Source organism: Dermacentor andersoni, chromosome 4, assembly GCF_023375885.2.
Source record: "Dermacentor andersoni chromosome 4, qqDerAnde1_hic_scaffold, whole genome shotgun sequence".
NCBI classification, from domain to species: Eukaryota; Metazoa; Arthropoda; class Arachnida; order Ixodida; family Ixodidae; genus Dermacentor; species Dermacentor andersoni.
Window position 1 is genome coordinate 150,942,477 of NC_092817.1, and position 20,861 is coordinate 150,963,337.

General features: G+C 46.9%; 1 protein-coding gene across 1 annotated transcript in view; it reads left to right on the forward strand.

Annotated features, from left to right (window-relative positions):
• Positions 1–1,014: 1,014 nt before the first annotated feature.
• LOC126537928 (solute carrier family 45 member 3-like) overlaps positions 1,015–20,861 on the forward strand; it is a 159,846-nt gene continuing 139,999 nt past the window's right edge. The window contains exon 1 of the mRNA XM_050185049.3: positions 1,015–1,875. Coding sequence (XP_050041006.2) covers positions 1,844–1,875 — 32 coding nt within the window. The 5' untranslated portion in view covers positions 1,015–1,843. The remainder of the gene's footprint in view (positions 1,876–20,861) is intronic.

Genomic DNA, 20,861 nt, shown 5'->3' on the forward strand with positions numbered 1-20,861 from the left:
AGTTACCAACAGGGGTCTTGAACTGAAGGTTTCCGCAGTTGACAGCAGCGCCAGAGTGAGCCGTGGGAGCAAAATAGGGGGGGGGGGGGGGGAGAGAGAGAGAGATAGCAAAGAGAGGGAAGGCAGGGCGGTCAACCAGACGAGCGTCCGGTTGGCTACTCTACACTGGGGGAAGGGAAAGGAGGAACAGAAAGAGGAAAGCGGGATAGAGGGAACACAGCGTGTGCACTCAGCCAAGCGCCTTGAAATCGGTCAAGTCCAAGCAAGGGCCCCGCCGATGCATTAGGCCGCCGTCATTCTGCTGTCTGAAGATAATTTCAATTGGTTCTTCCCCATAGCTGGTGATGCACGTTCAAGTCACCTGTGAAGACCAACGAGCCACTGGTCGTCAGCATTACGTTGCAGTACGTGGCAGTATATCGTTAAAGCAAAACCTAACCTCTCTGACTTCCCGCGAATAGAATGCTGCGGTTGAGTCATGATGCTTACTCGAGACTTGCAAGTACTGAATTGAGAGCATCCAGCACTTGCATTGCAGTTCGCACTGACAGAGTGTGCAGGTTATTCAAGAGCATTCGAAAAGGGGGGGGGGGGGGGGGGGGACGCGATAAACATTCACCCTAACATCTCAGATCGCACGAGGCCAGAGTGTCCGACATGTGGAAATGTCCAAGCGCGCAAGCTCCGCATGACTTGGCATCTTGGCATGCCTGATATCGAGGTAAAAATCGCGAACATTCCCCAAGTTCCAGCCCGGCAAAACTTTCTGCGTAACGTTCAAACAACCAACAAAACGCTGGACTTCTTCGGCGTTTTAAATGTAACCGAAGTTTCTTCCAGTCAATGTTCCTACACTTAACATTCCATTTGGACTCAAGGAAGTGGATTACAGCGCCGCTCCTCGGCAGAAGTGTTAGTGCTCTTCAGCGGCACACCACTACAATTCTCGAGAAGTGTAGCTTCGTCTTCATTCGACGAGCAACGCTGTGCTCTGATCGACGAAGTGCGGAAAGAGATTCGAGTCGTAGATCGCTAGAGAGTACGGGGGGAACACACAAAAATACTGGCACGCACAAGCGCTGTTCTTGCGTGCGCTGTTCGTATAGACCCTCACGAACTACCGACAAGTCCATCCTGCCAGCTACCTCAATTTCGCTCATACTGCATGGTTCTAAGCGTGGCAGAGTATTCGTTCTCGCCCGCGTGACGAGTGATTGCAAATTACGTCGCCGTCGCTGTAGTGGGCCCTGTTCTCCTTGCCCGCGAGGCACGAGTCCGCTGCGGCGTTCATTTCGGTGCGTTGGATAAAAGAAAAAAAAAACAGAAACAAAGCAAGTCATCCTTACATGCAACGGGGACTGCCCACTGCCTCTGGGTCTCCAGCTTAAAAAACGATCGACGTGAGTGAAGACGCTGCCCGAGCAGAGGAGAAGGAAAGGAAGTACTGACGCTGTATCTCTTCGGGGAAGAGGAAAAGGCGGGGAAGCCACCAAGAAGTTAGCATTACGCGAAAGAGAGAGAGAGAGAGTAAGCCAAATGGTGGTACGTGTCGCAGCGCGTAGCGACGTGAAAAAAAGAAGAAAAGTAAACTTGCCCAGAAAAAGAAAACAGACATCTGCTAGAGAAGCGATTCGCCTTTCACAACAAAACAAGGACACGTGCGCGCGCAAGAACACCTACCGCACACCTAGCACCGCCAGATCAGCGCGTGACGACGTGATGAACGCGTCAATATAGAGCCCTACGCCGCAGTGCTAATGGTAAATCTGTCACCGCAGTGGAATTGAGTACCTTGGTGGAAATTGCGTGGACCGTGAACAGCACAAAAATATATCGGACTACCATGGCTGCACCGATAACGACAGTCGCGGAAGGGTGAGTGTTGACTGCGAATATGGAATCGTCTTTGACGAGTGGTAGCTCGCTCCGAGTCAAGTTCAACATGAGGCCGCAATCTTGGTTTGCATAATCATCCTTGTTCGTTGCTAGCTTTAACTTACCTTTTTACATAGTCATGATGACGGAGGCTTGCTATCGAAACCACTCAGAATTGTTCCTTGCTAGCTTTACCTTCATCTTTGACATAGTCATGATAACGGAGACTTGGTTTCAATACCACTCACAAATCCAAGAACTGCCACGCCATAATGTGTACGCACAAACTAGCGTTGATAAAAGAGGGCGCGATGTATTAATGGCCGTTAAGAAATCGAGCCGCGGTGTGCTGATTCCACTTTTCAATGAAACAAACTGCGAGTTTGACATACTTTTCTTTGTAGTCTGGTCGGAATGTTTTCTGTGTTGATTGTCAGCCTCCAAACGGAAGCATATCAGGATAGCTGAATTTAATGTCCGCTTTTCTGTTTTGAGTAGTTCCCCTCTATAACCACTCCCTTATAACCACTCCCCTCTATAATGCCGTAATGTCCCTGAGCGTATGATAAATAAATAAATAAATAAATAAATAAATAAATAAATAAATAAATAAATAAATATAAGCTTGGCTTAGTCCTTGATGACGACGTGAAAATTGACCTTCAATCTTCTTCTCAGTTAAATAAATTTTCATATATCTTTAACCCCTACGGTTTAAGAAACGTTATCGCGGGACAAATGCGATTACAAAAATCAACGTCAATTGATCCGTTCATTACCAATTATGTCAGAATCCTTATAGTCCGGTATAACTTGCTATCCAGCAAAATGATGAGTTATCTAGAGTCACTTGATTTTATTGCCTGAATCTCTTAGTCGTCATGAAGCCTCGCTTGAAACATATCTCAGTGTGCATAAACTCTGATGCGCTTGGGCATTTTCGAAGTTGGCTGCGCAGCATGGATTGGAACCATGTTCTCGATATCACAAACCTTCAGGAAGCTTACGACACCTTTAACGATGCATTCAAATTAGTGTATGAAGCTTGTGTTCCATACATCTTCAAAAGATGCCTCGTAGAGGACGTATTCCATGGATAGACGCAGAATGCCGAAGGATGACAGACAAAAAGAATGATCGTTATCACGATTTTACACGTTACAAGTGCGTCAGTGACCCTTTAGAATTTAGGTGCTATCGAAATAAAATACCGTCACTCTTGCATCAGAAAAAAAATATATATAGGTAGACTGTTTTATTGCAATACAATGAAGCGAAGCGATCCCGTTCGAAAAAAAATTAATCATATTTTAAATCGGAGGCCAAATGTATGTGATGCACTTGATATTGTAATCACAGACAAGAAAATTTAAGGAAATATATTCCATAGTTGTTTTAATGAATACGTTGCTTGGTTAGTTAACAGGGTTTATAATCCCAAGTCTAAGTATCTTGCATCGCGTATTCCTGAACGAGAGTTCCTCTACCCTCGGGTGCTTTGGAAATTCACAGTTACTTTTTGGTTCTTGGAAATAGCAAATCTAAGGACATAAATACCTTAAAAATTCTGCCGATTAAGTACGTCAATAATGAAATTAGCTCAATAGTGGAGCACATTTGTAACTTATGTAAGGCGAAAGGCGTACTCCACAAGAACATGCAAATTGCAAAGGTGGCTGAAACGAGGGTGGCGACGGAATCAACTTGTGCAACTATCGACCCATTTCAATTTTACCGGTCTTTTCTAAGTGCTTCGAAAAACTTCTTCACAAAATAATAATAACCGCTTGTGACAAGCATAGATTACTCGCACCCGGTCAGCAAGGTTTTAGGAAGCACTTTTCAACCTATACTGCTATCCTTTATAAAAAGGGACTAATACTCAATGCCTTTAAATGTAAAGAACTTACACTCAGAATTTTCGTAGATTTTCTAAGGCGCTTGCGCGCCTAAACCATGAGACATTACTTTCTAAACTTGACTTTTAGTGATTACGTGGCATTTATTTCTCTTAATAATTGCGTCAAATCCTCTCTCTCGCTGTCTACAAGTGGTAATAAATAATCATTTATCTGAGCTGAAACGCATTGCTGCTGGTGTCCCCCAAGAAAGTATTTTGGGGCCATTAATATTTCTTCTATGGATTAATGACATTGTCTGTATTGGCTGCTCTCGAACTTTTGTAATTTATACAGACGGCAATAGTTTGTTATTTGGCGCACCTAATATGATTCAACTTAAAAAGATGCTATCAATACTTAAAGGTTACTGTGCAATTGATCCTTAACGAATTCATGGTTAAATAAATTTTGTAGAACCACAGCCGTCCTCTATAGACCGCGTAAGGAGCTAACGTCTTGAAACAGCCATGTATCAACGGCTGCCGACAAGGTGTCAAGAGTATCGGGTATATTATCAGGGTCGCAATAGGTCCTGACTAAACAGCACTAAAAAATGTTACGTAACGCTCTAGTTTGTTCGATTATTAGTTGCTGCTACTTAAATTGGGGCGGTAACACATTTACCAACACGAAACGACTGCACAATATTTAGAAGCGTGCTTTTTTATTCCGCATATGTTCTGTATCCCTGCAACGTCATACCGCGAAGGCTTTCTAACCCTTTGCATAATTCCAATCCCAGAGCAGTATAACAACATACTATTAGGAAATACGTACGAATCATTGGTCTCGGAAGGCAACTTATTTATTCCCACGTTGTAGAATTGGACGCACAATCACCATAACCACAACGCTCGCCCTGGCAGCTAATGGTTCACATCAAACCACCTTACTAAACTATGATCGGCAAAGCTCGTCATATAATTTTCCTCGCGTGGTCAACAAGGTGATTGTTCTTTAGAAAAAAGACGACGATGAGTGTGTTCATTTATGTCGTTTTGGAGTGTAATAGTTTTCCGTGTGCACAATAAGTGTGTATACAGGGTGTCCCACGTAACTTGAGCCAAAAATTTAAACATGAAAGGCGCGTCGGAAGCGAACTGAACCGAACGCATACTATTCGCAGTAGCCTATAGTAACACAGGCAAGTTTTTGTCTCCTGCATAACTCACTAATTAATTAGGTTTAATTACCCAACATTTCATCTATTGGCTGAGCACCCCAAGTATGATAGGCATATTTGTAAGGCAGATTTGATAGGCGGTCTGTAACTGACGATGTGTGTGCTGTGTGTGCTCTCTCTCTCCCTCCTTCCCGTCTTTCATCCCCCTCATCCCGCTCCCATGTTTAGGGCAGCAAACCGGTTGAGCTAAACTGTTTAACCTCCCTCCCTTTCCTTCTCCACTTTTTCCTTCCTTCCTTCCGTAGAGAATCTTCAGAAACCACCGATCGACTAGTTTCCCACACGATACGTCTCATGTAGCCCTTTTTTCGAGGTTACAAAGAAAGCTCGTGAAATAAGGAAAAAAAAAAGCCACGTGACAGAGCGCTTCCTCTCTGGTATCGTGCTGCTCTCAAGCGTGCGTTCGGTGAACCAGGTCGGCTCCCATCGGATGACGGCGAAAATGCATGCTGTTGGCCGAGCACTGCCGAGGAGATGCGCCCTGCCGCATCCACGTCGCCCGTCACGAGGCAGGCGATGTTGTTCACCCAATTCACGCTTGAGAGCAGCACGATACAACTGGGCAAGCGCTCCGTGACGTGGCTTTTTTTTATATATATATTTCGCGGGCTATCCTTGCAAGCCGGAAAAAAGAACTACGTGAGACGTATCGCACAGGAAACAAGTCGATCGGTGGTTTCTGAAGGCGCTCTACAAACGTGCGTGTCATACTTAGGGTGCTCAGCGAATAAATTAAAATTCGGCTGATTAAGCCTAATGAATGAATCAGTTAAGGAGAAAAAGAAAGCTTACCTGAGTTACTATAGGCTATTGTGAATAGTATGCGTTCTGTTTAAGTCGCTTCCGATGCGCGTTTCATTCCTAAAATCTTGGCTCAAGTTGCGTGGGACACCCTGGATATATAAACTCTGCTTGTTGGGATATAGAGTGTGTAAATAGTGTGGAAGCGGTTGTATTTGTATTATTACGGGAATTTGGGCTTTTGCTTCACTGTCTGTAAAGCCCAAGTATCTGTAGGAGGCGTAGAGCTTTAGTCAAACCTTTGCATAGGCTTTTTGTATGCGCCCCTCGACATTCCTGCGTGTTCTATAAATTTCTTTGATTTGATCTCGAGAAAAGCGAGCTTTCACATGTACGATGCCGTATTTATTGATTTACTGTACCTTGAGTGCGTAAATTACATTAGCAAAGAGATGGAGGATGCTCAAATACAGAAGAAAGGAAAACAAAATGCCTCATGATAACAGAACAAACCAATAAACAACAACGCCGTCCAGCTGTTAAAGCGCAGCTGTTGAATTAGACATATCAGTTATAAAAAAAGAGAACTGCCGGTGAACGAACAGATGCGTACTTAAAAAAAAAAAAAAAAAAACGGTACTTTGACTCAGATGACGTAGGCGGGTGATTTGCCTAGACAGCCTCCGTTTTCTCGTCTCGGTTTGTCTGTTGGGCTGACTAATGAAGCACGAAGGCTATTCCAGCCATGGTTTGATTTCGGAACGTAATACCGGAAACGCGAGGCAGCGTTTTGAAGTTTAACGCACAGTTTCAACATGTGGTTCATACGCGACGCAAATTAAAGATCTGGGTAGCGCGCCTTGAATCCGCGATTGTTCTTGTACATTTCAAGCAAAGCAATAAGGATGATGCCATATACGAAGGGGCACTGTGCGCGAGTACTGGCAGCCTAATGGTGTTACTGTGTTTGCCGCACAAATGCAATAAAACGTGCGGGGCGCGTGCCACATAAAAAAAAAAGCGGGCTGATGGAATGTTAAACGATGAAACCGAGGGGGTGGTGGTGGTGGTGGTGGTGGTGGTGGTGGTGGTGGTGATGTTGAAGCAGGCGGGGTTAGCCTGGCATACATAGCCGGCAATTGTTCCGCCTGATCCTCCTTCCAGTTGAGATCAGGGGTGGGTCACCAGGTGTCGATGAGCCCCGTGTCTCGCAGGAAGGCTATCAGCAGTCGTTGCGCTCTCTTCCTGAATGCTGCGGGCCCTCCGGGGAAAACAACGTCTTCAAAGGTCCTGTGCGTGAGACCGCTTTTTTGCAGGTTGTCGACCAACGCTTTTCTTTCTGTGTCAAACTGTGGGCATAGCCAAATGAAACGTTCGATGTCACCAATGTCACCACAGAAAACACACAGTGGGGAAGCGCGAAGCCCAGTCTTGAATAACCAAGCTGGGGTGTATGCGGAGTCGGTCCTGATGCGGTATAAAAGCGTCGCTTGTTCGCGTGTAAATCCATGAGTCACACAGGATTCGTGTGGATTCTTGTGCATCTGTCTAAAGTGAAGGCGGATTGCATCCTTAGGGTTTTGAAAAGCTTTTGGAGCTTTTACTTTTGGGACACATGTCAGCGCTAGGCGTGCAAGGGCGTCAGCTTCCTCGTTTCCATCAATTCTTACGTGTGATGGAATCCACTGAAACCTTATATTAAATCCTTTGCTCGTTAGATCGTCAATCAGTGCCAGAGACTGCCTTGTAAATTTCTCTAGATGTAGGCCCCGATGTAATCTTTGTAATGCTGACTTGGAATCCGTCAGCACCACGACATCTCGTGCAGAAAAGGCACGTAGTTTCCGCAAAGCCGCGGTGATTGCGGCGCTTTCTACTGTTGCAGAGGAAACTACGCGATCCAGTCGGCCAGACCATGACATATCAAGGGATGGTATGCAGAATGCCGCTGCACAGCTATCTGTTTGTGCGCACACCGAACCGTCTGTGTACACTTGTAGATGGCTTTGAAACACAGGGCTCAAGTGGTCCAGCACAATAAACTTGGCTTCGGCAGTTGAAATGGTGCGTTTCGTCGGTAGGTGGGGTACATTGAGGCTGCAGGTAACGTCCGGAAAAGACCATGGCGGGTCAAGGCGACTTCGTTTAGGCCATTCCAATCCTAAAAATCGGAAGGTGTTCAGCGCCGCATGGAAATGTGAGCGAGTAACCTTCGTAACCTTTTTTCACTTGTACAGAAGCTAACAGGTAATGGCAGCTCTTTTTTTTTTTCAATGTGATTTCTAGGCTCATTTTTTACTACAGGGCTTTCCACAGCGAATACAGGAGCGCGCGTGTGCGGATAAAGAACCTCGACCACAGTTTCGCAGTGGGGTGAAAAGCTGAGGATGCAGAGCAACGTGCGTTCTTCGCTAGTCTTACTGCGCTGGGCCCTAACTACTGTCTTGGTTTTGTGAACTTGTCAAAAAAAAGTTACGTAATGCGAGTCGGAAGTAGTGCATCCAGTGACAGCTTAATGCGCTACGATATCATTGGCCGTTCGTTCACTTATGTCGAATTTGCTCGTTACCAACAGCTCCGAACGTTGCCCTAAATAATAATAGTGACAATAATAATAATAATTCGAGGACACTTAAGCACCTCTTGTGGGTTGTGAATGCGGAAGCATTATTGCCCACTGGAACGTCGCTGAGCAGTCCTTCGAGTTATGAACTCTTCGCGGACAAGCGAGCACGTGGAGACGCTTGGCGCGTTTTTATTTGACCTCATTGGTTTTATTTGGCGCAGTTAGAACGCGGGCGAGAGCTTGCGCTGACAAGGAACGCGCGAGTAACACAGGCTTCCGAGAACGTGGATGACGTGGCGTCGTGGCGATGCCCTCTCCCCTCGCGCCACGCTTGGCGTACTATGGCGGCAGCAGGTGTTCCCTTTCGCCCGATCTGCTACGTCGAGGTTCGAGCCAGCAAGCGCGAGCCAGCGTCACGAGCGCGACGTGGCGTCGCAACCAATGGGAGGTTAGCTCTCGCTGCTACAGAAGCCGACGGCTATTTCGCTCAATGGGTCAATTCACACTTTGGCGTCAATATTAATATTACTATTTCTACTACTACTACTACTACCACCACCACTACTACTACTACTACTACTACTACTACTACTACTACTACTACTACTACTACTACTACTACTACTAATAATAATAATAATAATAATAATAATAAAAGGGGAGTCTTTCATAGTTGTTATTGAGTGCCCCAGAATCACTGCGGTGAGAGCAGTCTGTGAAAACACGCCGAAATATCACCGAGTATTCCAATGATCTATTTATGTAGTCCTCATAATGGAAAAAAAATTTTCTCCAATGAATGTGGCAATTTATGACCGTAATCAAGCCCATACAATCATATTTCTGTATAGAAAGAATTGCCGTACATCAGGAGTGCGCTAACTTTTTAATGCCCAGGCACTCTTAGCCTCAAACAGCCACTTAGCAGTGAATACGTAAGTTCTTATCTCGCATCCGTTTCGGGCCTCTTCAATAACTAATTGAAAACGTGACTAATGGCAGGACGAACACTGTGGTTTCAACAAAAAGAAGAAAAAATACGATTATCTATATTCCGCTAGGTGTGGGGCCGGGTTAGTTGGTAATCCATGATGATGTGTCCAGCGTGACAGTGGACTAATTACGCTATTCCCTATTACCCGCAAGGCAGTTAGTATAGGGCCAAATAAATTAAATCTTGGGGTTTAACGCGCCAAAGCCACTTTCTGATCATGAGGCACGCCGCAGTGGAGGATTCCGGAAATTTCGACCACCTGGGGTCCTTTAATGTGCACCTAAATCTGAGTACACGGGTGTTCCCGCATTGCGCCCTCATCGAAATGCGGCCGCCGTGGCCGGGATTCGATCCCGCGACCTCAGGCTCAGCTGCCCAACACCATAGCCACTGAGCAACCACCGCGGGTGTAGTTAGTAGAGCTGCTGCGTCGGAAAGGTGCTGGTGTCTGGGCTTCAGTCACTGGACCGCAACACGTAATAAATAATTTACGCCATTAATTGCGGATAAGGGTGTAAATAAGTCTGTAACTCACGCCCTTGCACCCTTTTAAGGCGACAGTGTTCAAGGGTCCGTGTCGCAGAAAATCTGGTGTCGACGTTGGCGTCCGGTGTTCCGTGAGCGAGAATTCCCGCATATATTTAGGCATAGGTATATGCAACGACATGCGGTATATGCGGCTAATATTGCCACACCATTTTATCACTAAAGTCGCTGATACCTAGTCCTATTCTTTACAAATTTATTCATTGGAATTTCGGAAATGACAGCCCACACAAAAAAAAAAAGAAAGACGGTCATGAAACAAGACACCGACAGCACATGCCTTTTATGTTAAATCTTCTCAGAGAGAAATATTAATAGTGCGAAACAACGAAATAAACCTGAAAATGATGCGATTTCTTTGGCGCGGCTGTGAACTAGCTCCGGGATCAGTCCACGCAAGCCCTGTTTCTACCAGAAAGCTCGCCTTCGTGCATAGCGTTCGCCGCCGGCGTTTCCCGGAAAGCATTACGGTTACACAAGCTGCAGTTTCCGGGAAGCGTGCGAAGCAGTCAGTGATCTTTGAATGCTGTCGCGTTCCACTCTTAAACGCGAAGCTCAAGCACTCTCTAATCTTATTTGGTTAGAGAAGAGGACACGCTTCGCCTCGTCCAGGCTCTGGTGATCAGCAGAATAACGTATAGCATGCCGTATCACTATCACTCGCTAAACAAACACAGCCAAGAACAAGTCGATGCCATCATCAGAGGCGCGTACAAAACGGCCCTGGGTTTCCCTGTCACCACCTCAAATGAGAAGTTAGCGGCCCTTGGGATCCACAACACCTTCGCTGAGCTGTCGGACGCGGTTATGGCTTCGCAAAAGACCAGACTACAGAAGACGGCGGCGGGCAGAGCCATCCACCACCGGACCGGAACGACAACGGAGCTCCGTGCCCTCGATGGGCAACGATCACTCCCGCCTGAGGTCAGAGGCAAGATCAAGGCGAACCCGATACCGAAGCACATGAGTCACGAACTCCATGAAGGACGACGCAAGGCTCGCGTCGACAGACAGTGTCGACAATTCAAGGGTGACCCGTACGTAACGTACGTGGACGTGGCGGCGTACCCTGTAGGGGGCCTCTTCGCGGTAGCCGCCGTGAACGGGAGAGACAACTCCTTGACCCTCGCGGCCTCCGTAAGGGCAGAGACCCCAGCTGCGACTGACACCATAGCCGCGGCGCTGGTAATAAAGCAAGAAGACAGGGTAGGCAGGGAAGTCCATGTCGTTACCGACTCGCAACAAGCCTGCCGTAACTTTACCAACGGACGAACACCACTGCTGGCAGCTCAGATTCTAGGCCCGAGGCTGCAAGAATACCATCAAATCACGCGGACGCCGGGCCACGCGGGTCTGGAGGGGAACGAAAGGGCGAACGCCCTAGCTCGAGCGCTAATCAACCGAGCGGGGCAAGACGAATCGTCTCATCAATCCCCACCCTTTACCTTCATGCCCCTGCCGTCCAATTACTGCGACCGACTCGAGATCCAGCGACTCAACCGCAGGATTTATCCTCCGCCTCACAGAAAGCTCAGCACTGAACATGCCGTAGCTCTCCGACTTATTCAGACAAACACATTTCCAAACCTACACAGATACAGTAAAATGTTCCCACATACATATCGCGGCATCTGCCCCTGGTGCGGCGACACACGCCCTACACTTTTTCACATATCGTGGGGGTGCGGGGGCAAACTTCAACACTTAAAGACGCCTAGGACATCATTTGAGCGGTGGGAGGTACAGCTGACCGGCGATACCCTGGCGGGACAAGAAGCTCTCGTCAAGCAAGTACGTCGAGCAGCCATGGCCAGTGGAGTCCTGGAATGAGGACACCACCCACTCGACCTCAAGCTCAACCACCTCGATGGTTCGAATAAATGTTTTTTCTCTCTGTCTTCCTTAGAGTACCGGGACTTTGGGCTGGCGGTGCCGTGATTGAATCCTGCCGGTGCACATTTCTATTCATATTTATTTAATGTAAGAGTTTACACTGTTGTTTACTTTTAAGGTTAGAAATTATTTTACAGCGAACATCGAAGCAGCTAAACGGAGCTCCGCAATGGGTTTCGTGTGGCGGTCAAGGAAAATGTGTGACGGCGTGTTCGATATCAATTGTAAATGCAACGGAACGTATGCCGAAGCCCCAAATTTGCATTGAAAACTAATCATTAGTGGTTATAAGCTGAAATTTACTATGCGCATATCTTTTTCGAATAGGCAACAAAAACAGCAACAACAATTTACATGTGGTTTTTCTTTGAACCACTAGTCCGTAATTTTCGTCTCTCACCTCCCGTCACACCGCCTTCACGTTAGAGGCCAGCTAGGAGTCTCTGTGCGGCTGCTACAGATGAAAGCTGACGCCATGGTGCTGTATAACGCGTTCGAGAGAGGCCGGAAGGCAGCAACTTGTCCCGAAGGACTTCCGAAGATCGCGAGAGCTTGCTTGTTCAACGTTGCTGCCTTTGATGTATCAGTTGTCAGATGGGGATTCATCTTTGAAATATGTTTCTTTTGTTTATGAGTTTGCTAAGATTTTTTTTTTCTGACAACCACGTAGGGGTTTTCGGTGTAGCTTCGCGGCTCCTCCAAGTTGATGGAATATCTTCCCTTTCATGAATCTTCCTCCTCTTTGTGGGCTTCCGCATTACTGACTACACTTGCGAATCATTTTCGCGTCATCCAGGTGGGGGATGGGGGGGGGGGGGGGGCAGGTGCATCATTTGAAATGCCGAGGCTGAAAGAGAAACAATACCTTGTAACTGTATCTGCATCACGTGCACGACGTTTACAGGCCGCCCAAGCTTCGAGATCAACGCTGCGCATGACACATCTTCAGTTGAATGCCGACGCTGTTTACACATCAGCGTCGCGGCCGGAGTGTAAAGCTGTCGCTACGAAACAACGCTGCTACGATGAAGGCGGGGCTCACGAGGAAAGTTGGCGCCAACAGCGGGTTTCCTTATTACGTTTGCGCACAGTCGAGCGGGGACTCCCCGCAACAAAGGCGCGGCTTCACTTGTTGCCTTTTCATCGCCCCCTTGGTGCGCTCTCGTAGATGTTCCGTCCTTCGGTAGCTTCGTACGACGTACGCAAATGTGTTTCTATTGAAGCGAAGCCTCCAGGACTTTCCCGACCGCGGCGGCTGGATGTTGGTGCTGTCCTAAAGCTTATAACCAAAAAAAAAAAAAAACTTCGAGCCCGATGGTGGGATCGAACGTCTGTCCTCTAATACGGCAGCGTCATGCTCTAATCATGAGGCCACCATCGCTCTTTTTTTCCTATTGCCCCAATGAACAAAACAATGACATAAAGATTGTACATTCAGTATACCAGCCTCCAAGAGCTGGTTTTGCGGTATCCCGCCAATCGGACGTATACCTCTGTTGTACCAACTCCGACCAGCTCTCTGAGGTGATCGCCACGTACACGGCATTTCCTACGCCAGGGGTGCGCGAGAGCAGATTTTCTTTGGCGCCATCTTCCTTTAGGCGAAAGATGCAGGAAAGAAATGGACGAATGTATAGCACTTGATTAAGTGCTTTACGAAGGCTTCGCTTTGCATAGGTTCCAAGACGTGCGCTAGATCTGCATGCCCTTTTAATGCTTGATCTGGTGAAGCAGCTTAGCGATGACGTCAGTGACGTTGCGGTATTCCTTCCATAGTCAATGACGTTGTGGTATTCCAGTGAACGCCCTTTAGTGACGCACATCGAGTCCTTCAGGCCGCTTGGCCACAAGGTGAATAATTGTGACAAGCGAAAGAAAAGCTGAAGGAGATGAAATGTTTGAACCAAAGAAGAAGCATACAATGTATATTACCTCTATATAAGGACTCGTTTAAAAGTAATTCCTTTGCCCAACTCGATAAAAAAGTAGCACGAGACGACGGAACGCAAAATGGCGTTTAAATCACAAGTTCCTCCACGAGTGTTAACAGGCGGGAGTGTCTTTTACGAGAATATGGTAACATTTTCTTGTGCACTGAAAAACTCTTCATTACAACCTTGCTTAATTTATGCCCACCAGTGTCCTTCAGGCTATTCCTTTATGGAACGGCAAAACAGTATCGCAGCATTTTACAACTAGGACACTATTTTTAATTACGAGAGGCACAAAGCCTTGCTTTGTTAATGCCACTTTCCTATGTCCAAGGTCAAGTGGCCAACGAATGCATAGATTTTTGCACGAAGGGTTTTCTTTATGTTTTTTGCCTAGCCCCGTACCTCCAACCCACCCCATGAAAGCGCTCTGGCAAGCTCTGAATACGCCATCTTTAAAACGCATTTACATCCATAACCAGTTTTTATAATTCTTAACGAACAAGCGCACGACGCATAGAGCATGCAGTCTCGCTAAGATATGCACAGAGAATCCCTATGCAAGCGCTGCACGGAGACTAACATAAAAAGAAAAAAAAAGTTTGCGCCTCCGGCGTGCACGTCATAATGAACTTGTCTTCGACGTTCGAAGCACTCAACTTGCTGTTTAGCTAATCGTCCCAGCTTAGCGGTGGTAGAAATCTCGAGCACGTGAATTCATTAGCAATTTTTGTTCTTGCGATATTTCCTTTTGTAACTTTGGAGCGCCGCTTTCTTTTTTTTTTTATGCTTTCTAGGCTGAAATGCTAGCATCGGTAGTTGAATGCAAATCAGTAGTAGAAAGTGCCATAGAAGCCGAAACCGACGACGTCAATCACGGAACCTCGTAGACACTAAGCATGAAGAGCATGGTTTAGATAACACATTCTGGTTCAAAACGCAAGAGAAATCAACGATTACATGAAAATTCGCCACATTCCGCCGCTGTGTTCACTCAGGCTGAAGTGTCTTCTGACGCAGCATTGGCAGGCGTATTTGGCAACGCAGAGATATGATACATTATGATACCAATTCCAGGAAGCATGCAAAGATTAATGGGGCGCTCATTTCGATGGCGTCAAAGCAACTGGATTCTGCTATTATTCCACCTGTTCCAACATTTTTTGCAAGCGAATGCTTAATTACGAATGCGGTGTAACCAGGAGAATAATCCAAGTTGATACTCAGAGATAGAGTCGGACTGTACGTAGAGGGAGTCATAGAAGTTAACCAGTAAAGTGTCCACCCAATGCGTGCAGTAGCGGTAAGTGGTGAGACAAATATAGTATGGTGAGGGAGACTGAAGGCTGTCTAAACACATGCGCGCACAACTAAAGTGTTGGTATGCTGAAAGGCCACCGCGCAGGCCTCACTTATCTTTGAAAACGCAATAGCACCTTCAGAACCTTGTGCGCCGACGAACAGCGAGGTCTTTGTTTTATAGAATCTTGTCCGCTGACCAAGGCCGATTATCGAATTGTTCGAACGCGTGGAAAAGCCTCTGAGCATCAAACTGAAGTCAGTCACACAACGGGTGCTTGATAGCCCCGTTGACATCGGCCGAGAGTTCACGCAGCGCTGTGAGTCATTCCGATGAGCGCGGGCATCGGCTGTCCTATACGGTGACTCCAAACCACAGCCCAAGTAGAAAAGTTGCCTCACTCCAAGGGCTAGAAGTCGTAACAGTAATGACAGATTCAAAGTGCGCATTGCGTGTCGTGTGAAACGGGCGACTCCACTGTTCTAATGATAATGACTGAGCAAGCAGACAACGTTGCCGTCTGTCCTTGAAGTAAGGATTGAAATACAGGGACTATATATATATATATATATATATATATATATATATATATATATATCTTCGTGCGATTTTTCTAGCAGTTCCAGCTGCGCGATGATTGCCAATTATGTCGCAGTGGGCAAGCCATCGCTGAAAGATAATGTCATGACTTTACTGGTCGACAGCATGAAACATTTCTATAGTTTCATCGTGCATACTCGTTTTGAAAGCCGCGTCGGTGGACTGACTGAGGTACTGCAATGCACTATCAATCATTACTTCGAAGGTGCTCGCTCTAACAATGGAAGAGCTCCGCATTGGTCTTCGAGATCCATAGTCATCGACGTCGTAACTTCCGTAGTTTCGCCCGGACTGCAGGTGATTTTGACGGTAAAACAACCACAGCCAGCTGAGCTGGTAGAATTAACGAACCCACCCAAGAAGTGTTGCTGTGATTGCTTTGCCGTCGATAGAAATAGAAGAAACAATGTTATTGCACTGTGGGTGTTCATAAAAAGAAACTTCGGGATCCTTAGAATCTGTAGGGAGGCGTTAGGTTGTTTAACGCGCAAAGGAAGTGAAGAGACGATCTTCTCACTGACGCGAAATCTGAAGTAAAGCACTGGCGACGTTTTGAAACAGTCGCAGGGAACGTTCAGCTCCGTCTTGATATTACGCCGGTGAGCGAATAACAAGGAATGCACGCTGCATGCTTTACTTGCACTCGTATTTTTTAAAGATGATGCGTTGAGACTAAGCGATCCTATAGTTTCTGCTGCTCCAGCAGTCCTAAATCAGCCTCAGCCCGGTTGAGATATCGTATATGGACACCACATGACATTGTTCACACTATTGTTGACATTCTGGTACATGTGAAAATGATGCTTTTCATGTTGTATACGGCGCTCGCACGTACGCTGTTGAATTGTGCATAAAGAAACAATTTCATAATAAATGTTTAGTTGTAAGTGCAGCGTTCGTGTGTGTCTCCGTCTACTTGATTTCTGTATTTACAGCGCAACTTTTAGGCGGAAAGCGTCGGCGTCACTTGTAACCCAGCAAAGGAGCACAAAGAAAACTGAGAGCGAACGCGGTGCGTAGCGGTGGATGAAAAAAGGAGCGAGAGCGAAAAGGCACAAGGAGAAAAACGGAGACGAGGGTGCAGCGTAAGCAGGAGACTAAAAGCGGAGGAGGAGAGTATGACAAAAGGGGTGACGATGAAAGCGGAGTGCCGGCGGCGACCACGGCATGCGGCAAGCGCGGAAACAGAGCACTGGCGCAGGTGTGAGACTCACAGCGGACGCTCCACTTCGCCTGCGGCGCCGCCACCGCTAGAGAATGCGCTCCGCGGGAGTCACGCGTTCACGCTTTATTCTATGCTTTCTTTCTGAACAATGAGCGACGCATACGGCAGAAATGTTTTGTCTGCCACTGCTGCTAAACGAGCTGCACGAGCAGATGCTCCCTGTCGTTCAGAATCAAATTATGTGCCACAATGTATGGCGAATTCACAACACCTAAACAGCTGCGCTCAAGATGCACATTACAGAATATCGTACATAATCATCGGTGGCAATTTTTTGTGCACTTTTTGCTTTACGGACAAATGAGGTCAACCCACGCGTATGGGTCCTCGCAAAATTTAGCTTTTTCCTCCGCGGCAAACCACGACAAATCCTGACTGCCCCAAAGTTAGTGCCTAACGGTTACGCGGTACTCACTTCAACACGCGTTCGAATCACCGTTTGGCTCTACAGCCGAATGCCCATAAGATTAGTACCCGATAAAACTGCCGATAAAGAGCCCACCACGCCTTTCCAACAAGAAAATTCGGACGACGACTAATTCGAGTCAAGCGCTTTTTGACGTAGTTTACGTGGCGACACCATGAGAGGCGACACCACGAGAGGTCAATATACAGGGTGTTTCACTTAATTTGTGCCAATGATTTAAAACAAGTGGTTAGCCGCATCTGAATGAAGCCAACGGCATATGGTTTGCCGTCATGTGGCGCTCCTTAGAGCTATTTTTTATATTCCGCTTAGTTAGTTAATTAACTAAGATGAATTATGCAAGGAGCAGAAAGGGGAAATAAAGAAATGCGTCTGGTTGGCTACCCTACTCTGGGGAACGGGAAAGAGGGAATAGAAAGATAAGATAGGGAGAGGGAGGGAGGGAGGGAGGGAGAGGAAAGCCGCGGTTAGCTCACCCACGCACGCGGAGGGCCTGAGCAAGTCAAAGGTGGTCACATAAGCCAGTCGCTCTCAGGAAACGCAAAAGTGCCTTCGGAGCTTTGTGGGTCGACAAGCGATGGAGGCGGTCTTCAAGTAGCAGCTGCAGACAACGGCCGACCGTCCAGTTGCCGCAATGCGATAGATAATTGTTGTCTTTCCGACTGACATCGATGACAATGGTACAATAAATGTTCGATGTTCTCTTTGACGCCGCAGTCGTCGCATGCAGCACTGTCGGTAATTCCAATCAAAGTAGTGTTCGTCTTCGTGAAAGTCACTCCCAACCACAGCCGGTATAGAAGCGGTACCTCCCGTCGGTGAAGTACGGGTTGAGGTCGGAGTTGGAGCGAAGGGTTCACTTCGTACAGCCTGGTGTGCCTCATATTTCGGGAATTCCACTCTGTTAAAGAGAACTTACGTGCCATGCGATGAAGCTGCCTTGCAGCGTCTGTCCTGGAAAGAGGAATGGAAACGCTGTTTTGTTGTTGATGTGACTCTCGGGCAGTTTCGTCTGCTTGATCCTTTCCACTGATCCCACAATGGCTAGGTAGCCACTGGAAAATAATTTTGTGGCCTTCCTGTTTGACGTCGTGGGGAAGTTGGACGATTTCGTACGTTAGCTGTTCGTGAGCTCCAAGTCTAAGAACTGATTGCATGCTGTGTAAAGCCGGTCTCGAGTCGGAAAGCCCAGCCCATGTACCAGGACTCTCTGTGTCACTAAATTGAAGGGCACTGCACAGAGCCTTGAGTTCGGTAGCTGTGAACGTCGTGGCATGTGACATCTAGAATCGCAATGTTACTCTTCTTGTCGGTATAAACACAGCACTCCCAGAACTGGTCGATGTAGTCGATCCGTGAGTATAGATGTATACGTGGCTACTGTATCTCTCGTACACCAGGAATAAGCTCAGTTATTTTACTGCAGGCGGTGGTAGATCTGACTTTTTCTTAAGTCCTGGAATTCTGAGGTGTACTTCAGGACGGCACAAATACCATGGAGGAGACACCGACCTTGCCGCAAGTGTGTGAGAATGCCGTGTCCTCTTCCTATTGCTTCGGCGCGTGCTTTGATCCTGCCCAAGTGATAATGTGGGATGTAGGTTACGCGGAACTCGGGCATGTGCTTATTTAGAGACCTGCGGAGTGCTACTCGACTCTTGGTGGAAGTCTATGGGTACTCAAGTCTCAGTAGAGTTGCTCTGCCCGTCTTACAGTGAGAATAAGGCGTGGTGTTTGTGCGTGTCGTTGTGTTTCTACTAGTTAGTCTAAGATGCTGTGCATGCCCATATGAATAGGACTTAAGCAGCTCTCGTGCCTGTGGCATGGACGAGGGCCTGTTTGTACGCTTTCCACAGTGATAAATTTATTTGTGCGCTCTTGGTTCATGTTCGGTTGCGGTAAGGAACAGCGCAAGCCAGTTCACCGACGAGCAGAGCCTGAGTCAAGTGCGTTAGGTCCTTTCCTTCATGCCATGTCTGCAACTACCTTAATCATGAGATCTACGCTGTAGCCAGTTAGTCTTAGCCCGTTTACAGCGTGATTACTGCGACCATTATCTTGCATGCGAATACCTACTATGCGGTGTATTTGTACTCTGGGTACACGTCTTCAGTTGAGGTGTATTTCAGTGGGTTCTCTACTCGTGTTTCTTTTTTCTTCTCGACTAGTGAATAACATCTCCTCGCTTGAAACGAACGTCATCGCACAGCACACCATGGCCACACTCTGCTCGCTGCCTAGCGTCGTCATGCTCCATAGCCGCCAATATGCGCGACCATATACGTCAGGGAACTAAATAGCGCCATTTCGTTCTTTTTATATGCCGCAATATCTTCATCACAGGCACCTACCTCTTCCGCACGTTGATTACGGCAGTGCTATGAAGTTACTGTAATTCAATATCTGAAACTGCACGAACTTGTTGACGTCACACTGTTTGCTGTGACCATTAAAAATTTAACCTACCCGCCGTGGTGGCTTAGTAACTATTGGGTTGGGCTGCCAAGCACGAGGTCGCGGGATCGAATCCCGGCCACGGCGACCACATATCGATGGGGGCGAAATGCGAAAACACCCGTGTGCTTAGATTTATGTGCACGTTAAAGAACCCCAGGTGGAACAAATTTCCGGAGTCCTCCACTGCAGCGTGCCACATAATCAGATCGTGTTTGTGGCACGTAAAATCCTATAATGTAAGTTCTTTAATTCAACGATTTGATAAAGGCACACATAGATACTCAGAAAGAAATGTTTGTTATCTATCTAAGTGCACAAAAACCACCCAGAATAAGCAAAATCAACAAGAAGAAAAAAATAGTTTCCGGAAATGTTTTGCAGCAATAGAGGGAAAAACCGAGGGAGCAAACTGGTACTGGGCTTTATCCGAAGCCGCCTTAGGCTTCACTTGAAGTTTATACAGGCAGCTCTCACCATTTGTGAACCATAAGTGTACATTTCATGTCATCATCATCATCAGCCTAGTTACGCCCACTGCAAAGCAAAGGCCTCTCCCACACTTCCCCAACTACCCCGGTCATGTACTAATTGTGGCCATGTTGTCCCTGCAAACTTCTTAATCTCATCCGTCCACCTAAGTTTCTGCCGCCCTCTGCTGCGCTTTCCTTCCCTTGGAATCCATTCCGTAACTCTTAATGACCATCGGTTATCTTCCCTCCTCATTACGTGTCCTGCCATTGCCCATTTCTTTTTCTTGATTTCAACTAAGATATCATTAACTCGCGTTTGCTCCCTCACCCAATCTGCTCTTTTCTTATCCCTTAACGTTACACCTATCATTCTTCTTTACATAGCTCGTTGCGTCGTCCTCAATTTAAGTAGAACCCTTTTCGTAAGCCTCCAGCTTTCTGCCCCGTACGTGAGTACTGGTAAGACACAGCTGTTATAAAACTTTTCTCTTCAGGGATAATGGCAATCTGCTGTTCATGATCTGATAATGCCTGCCAAACGCACCCCAGCCCATTCTTATTCTTCTGATTATTTCAGTCTCATGATCCGGATCCGCAGTCACTACCTTTCCTAAGTAGATGTATTCCCTTACCTCTTCCAGTGCCTCACTACCTATTGTAAACTGCTGTTCCCTTCCGAGACTGTTAAACATTACTTTAGTTTTCTGCAGATTAATTTTTAGACCCACCCTTCGGCTTTGCCTCTGCAGGTC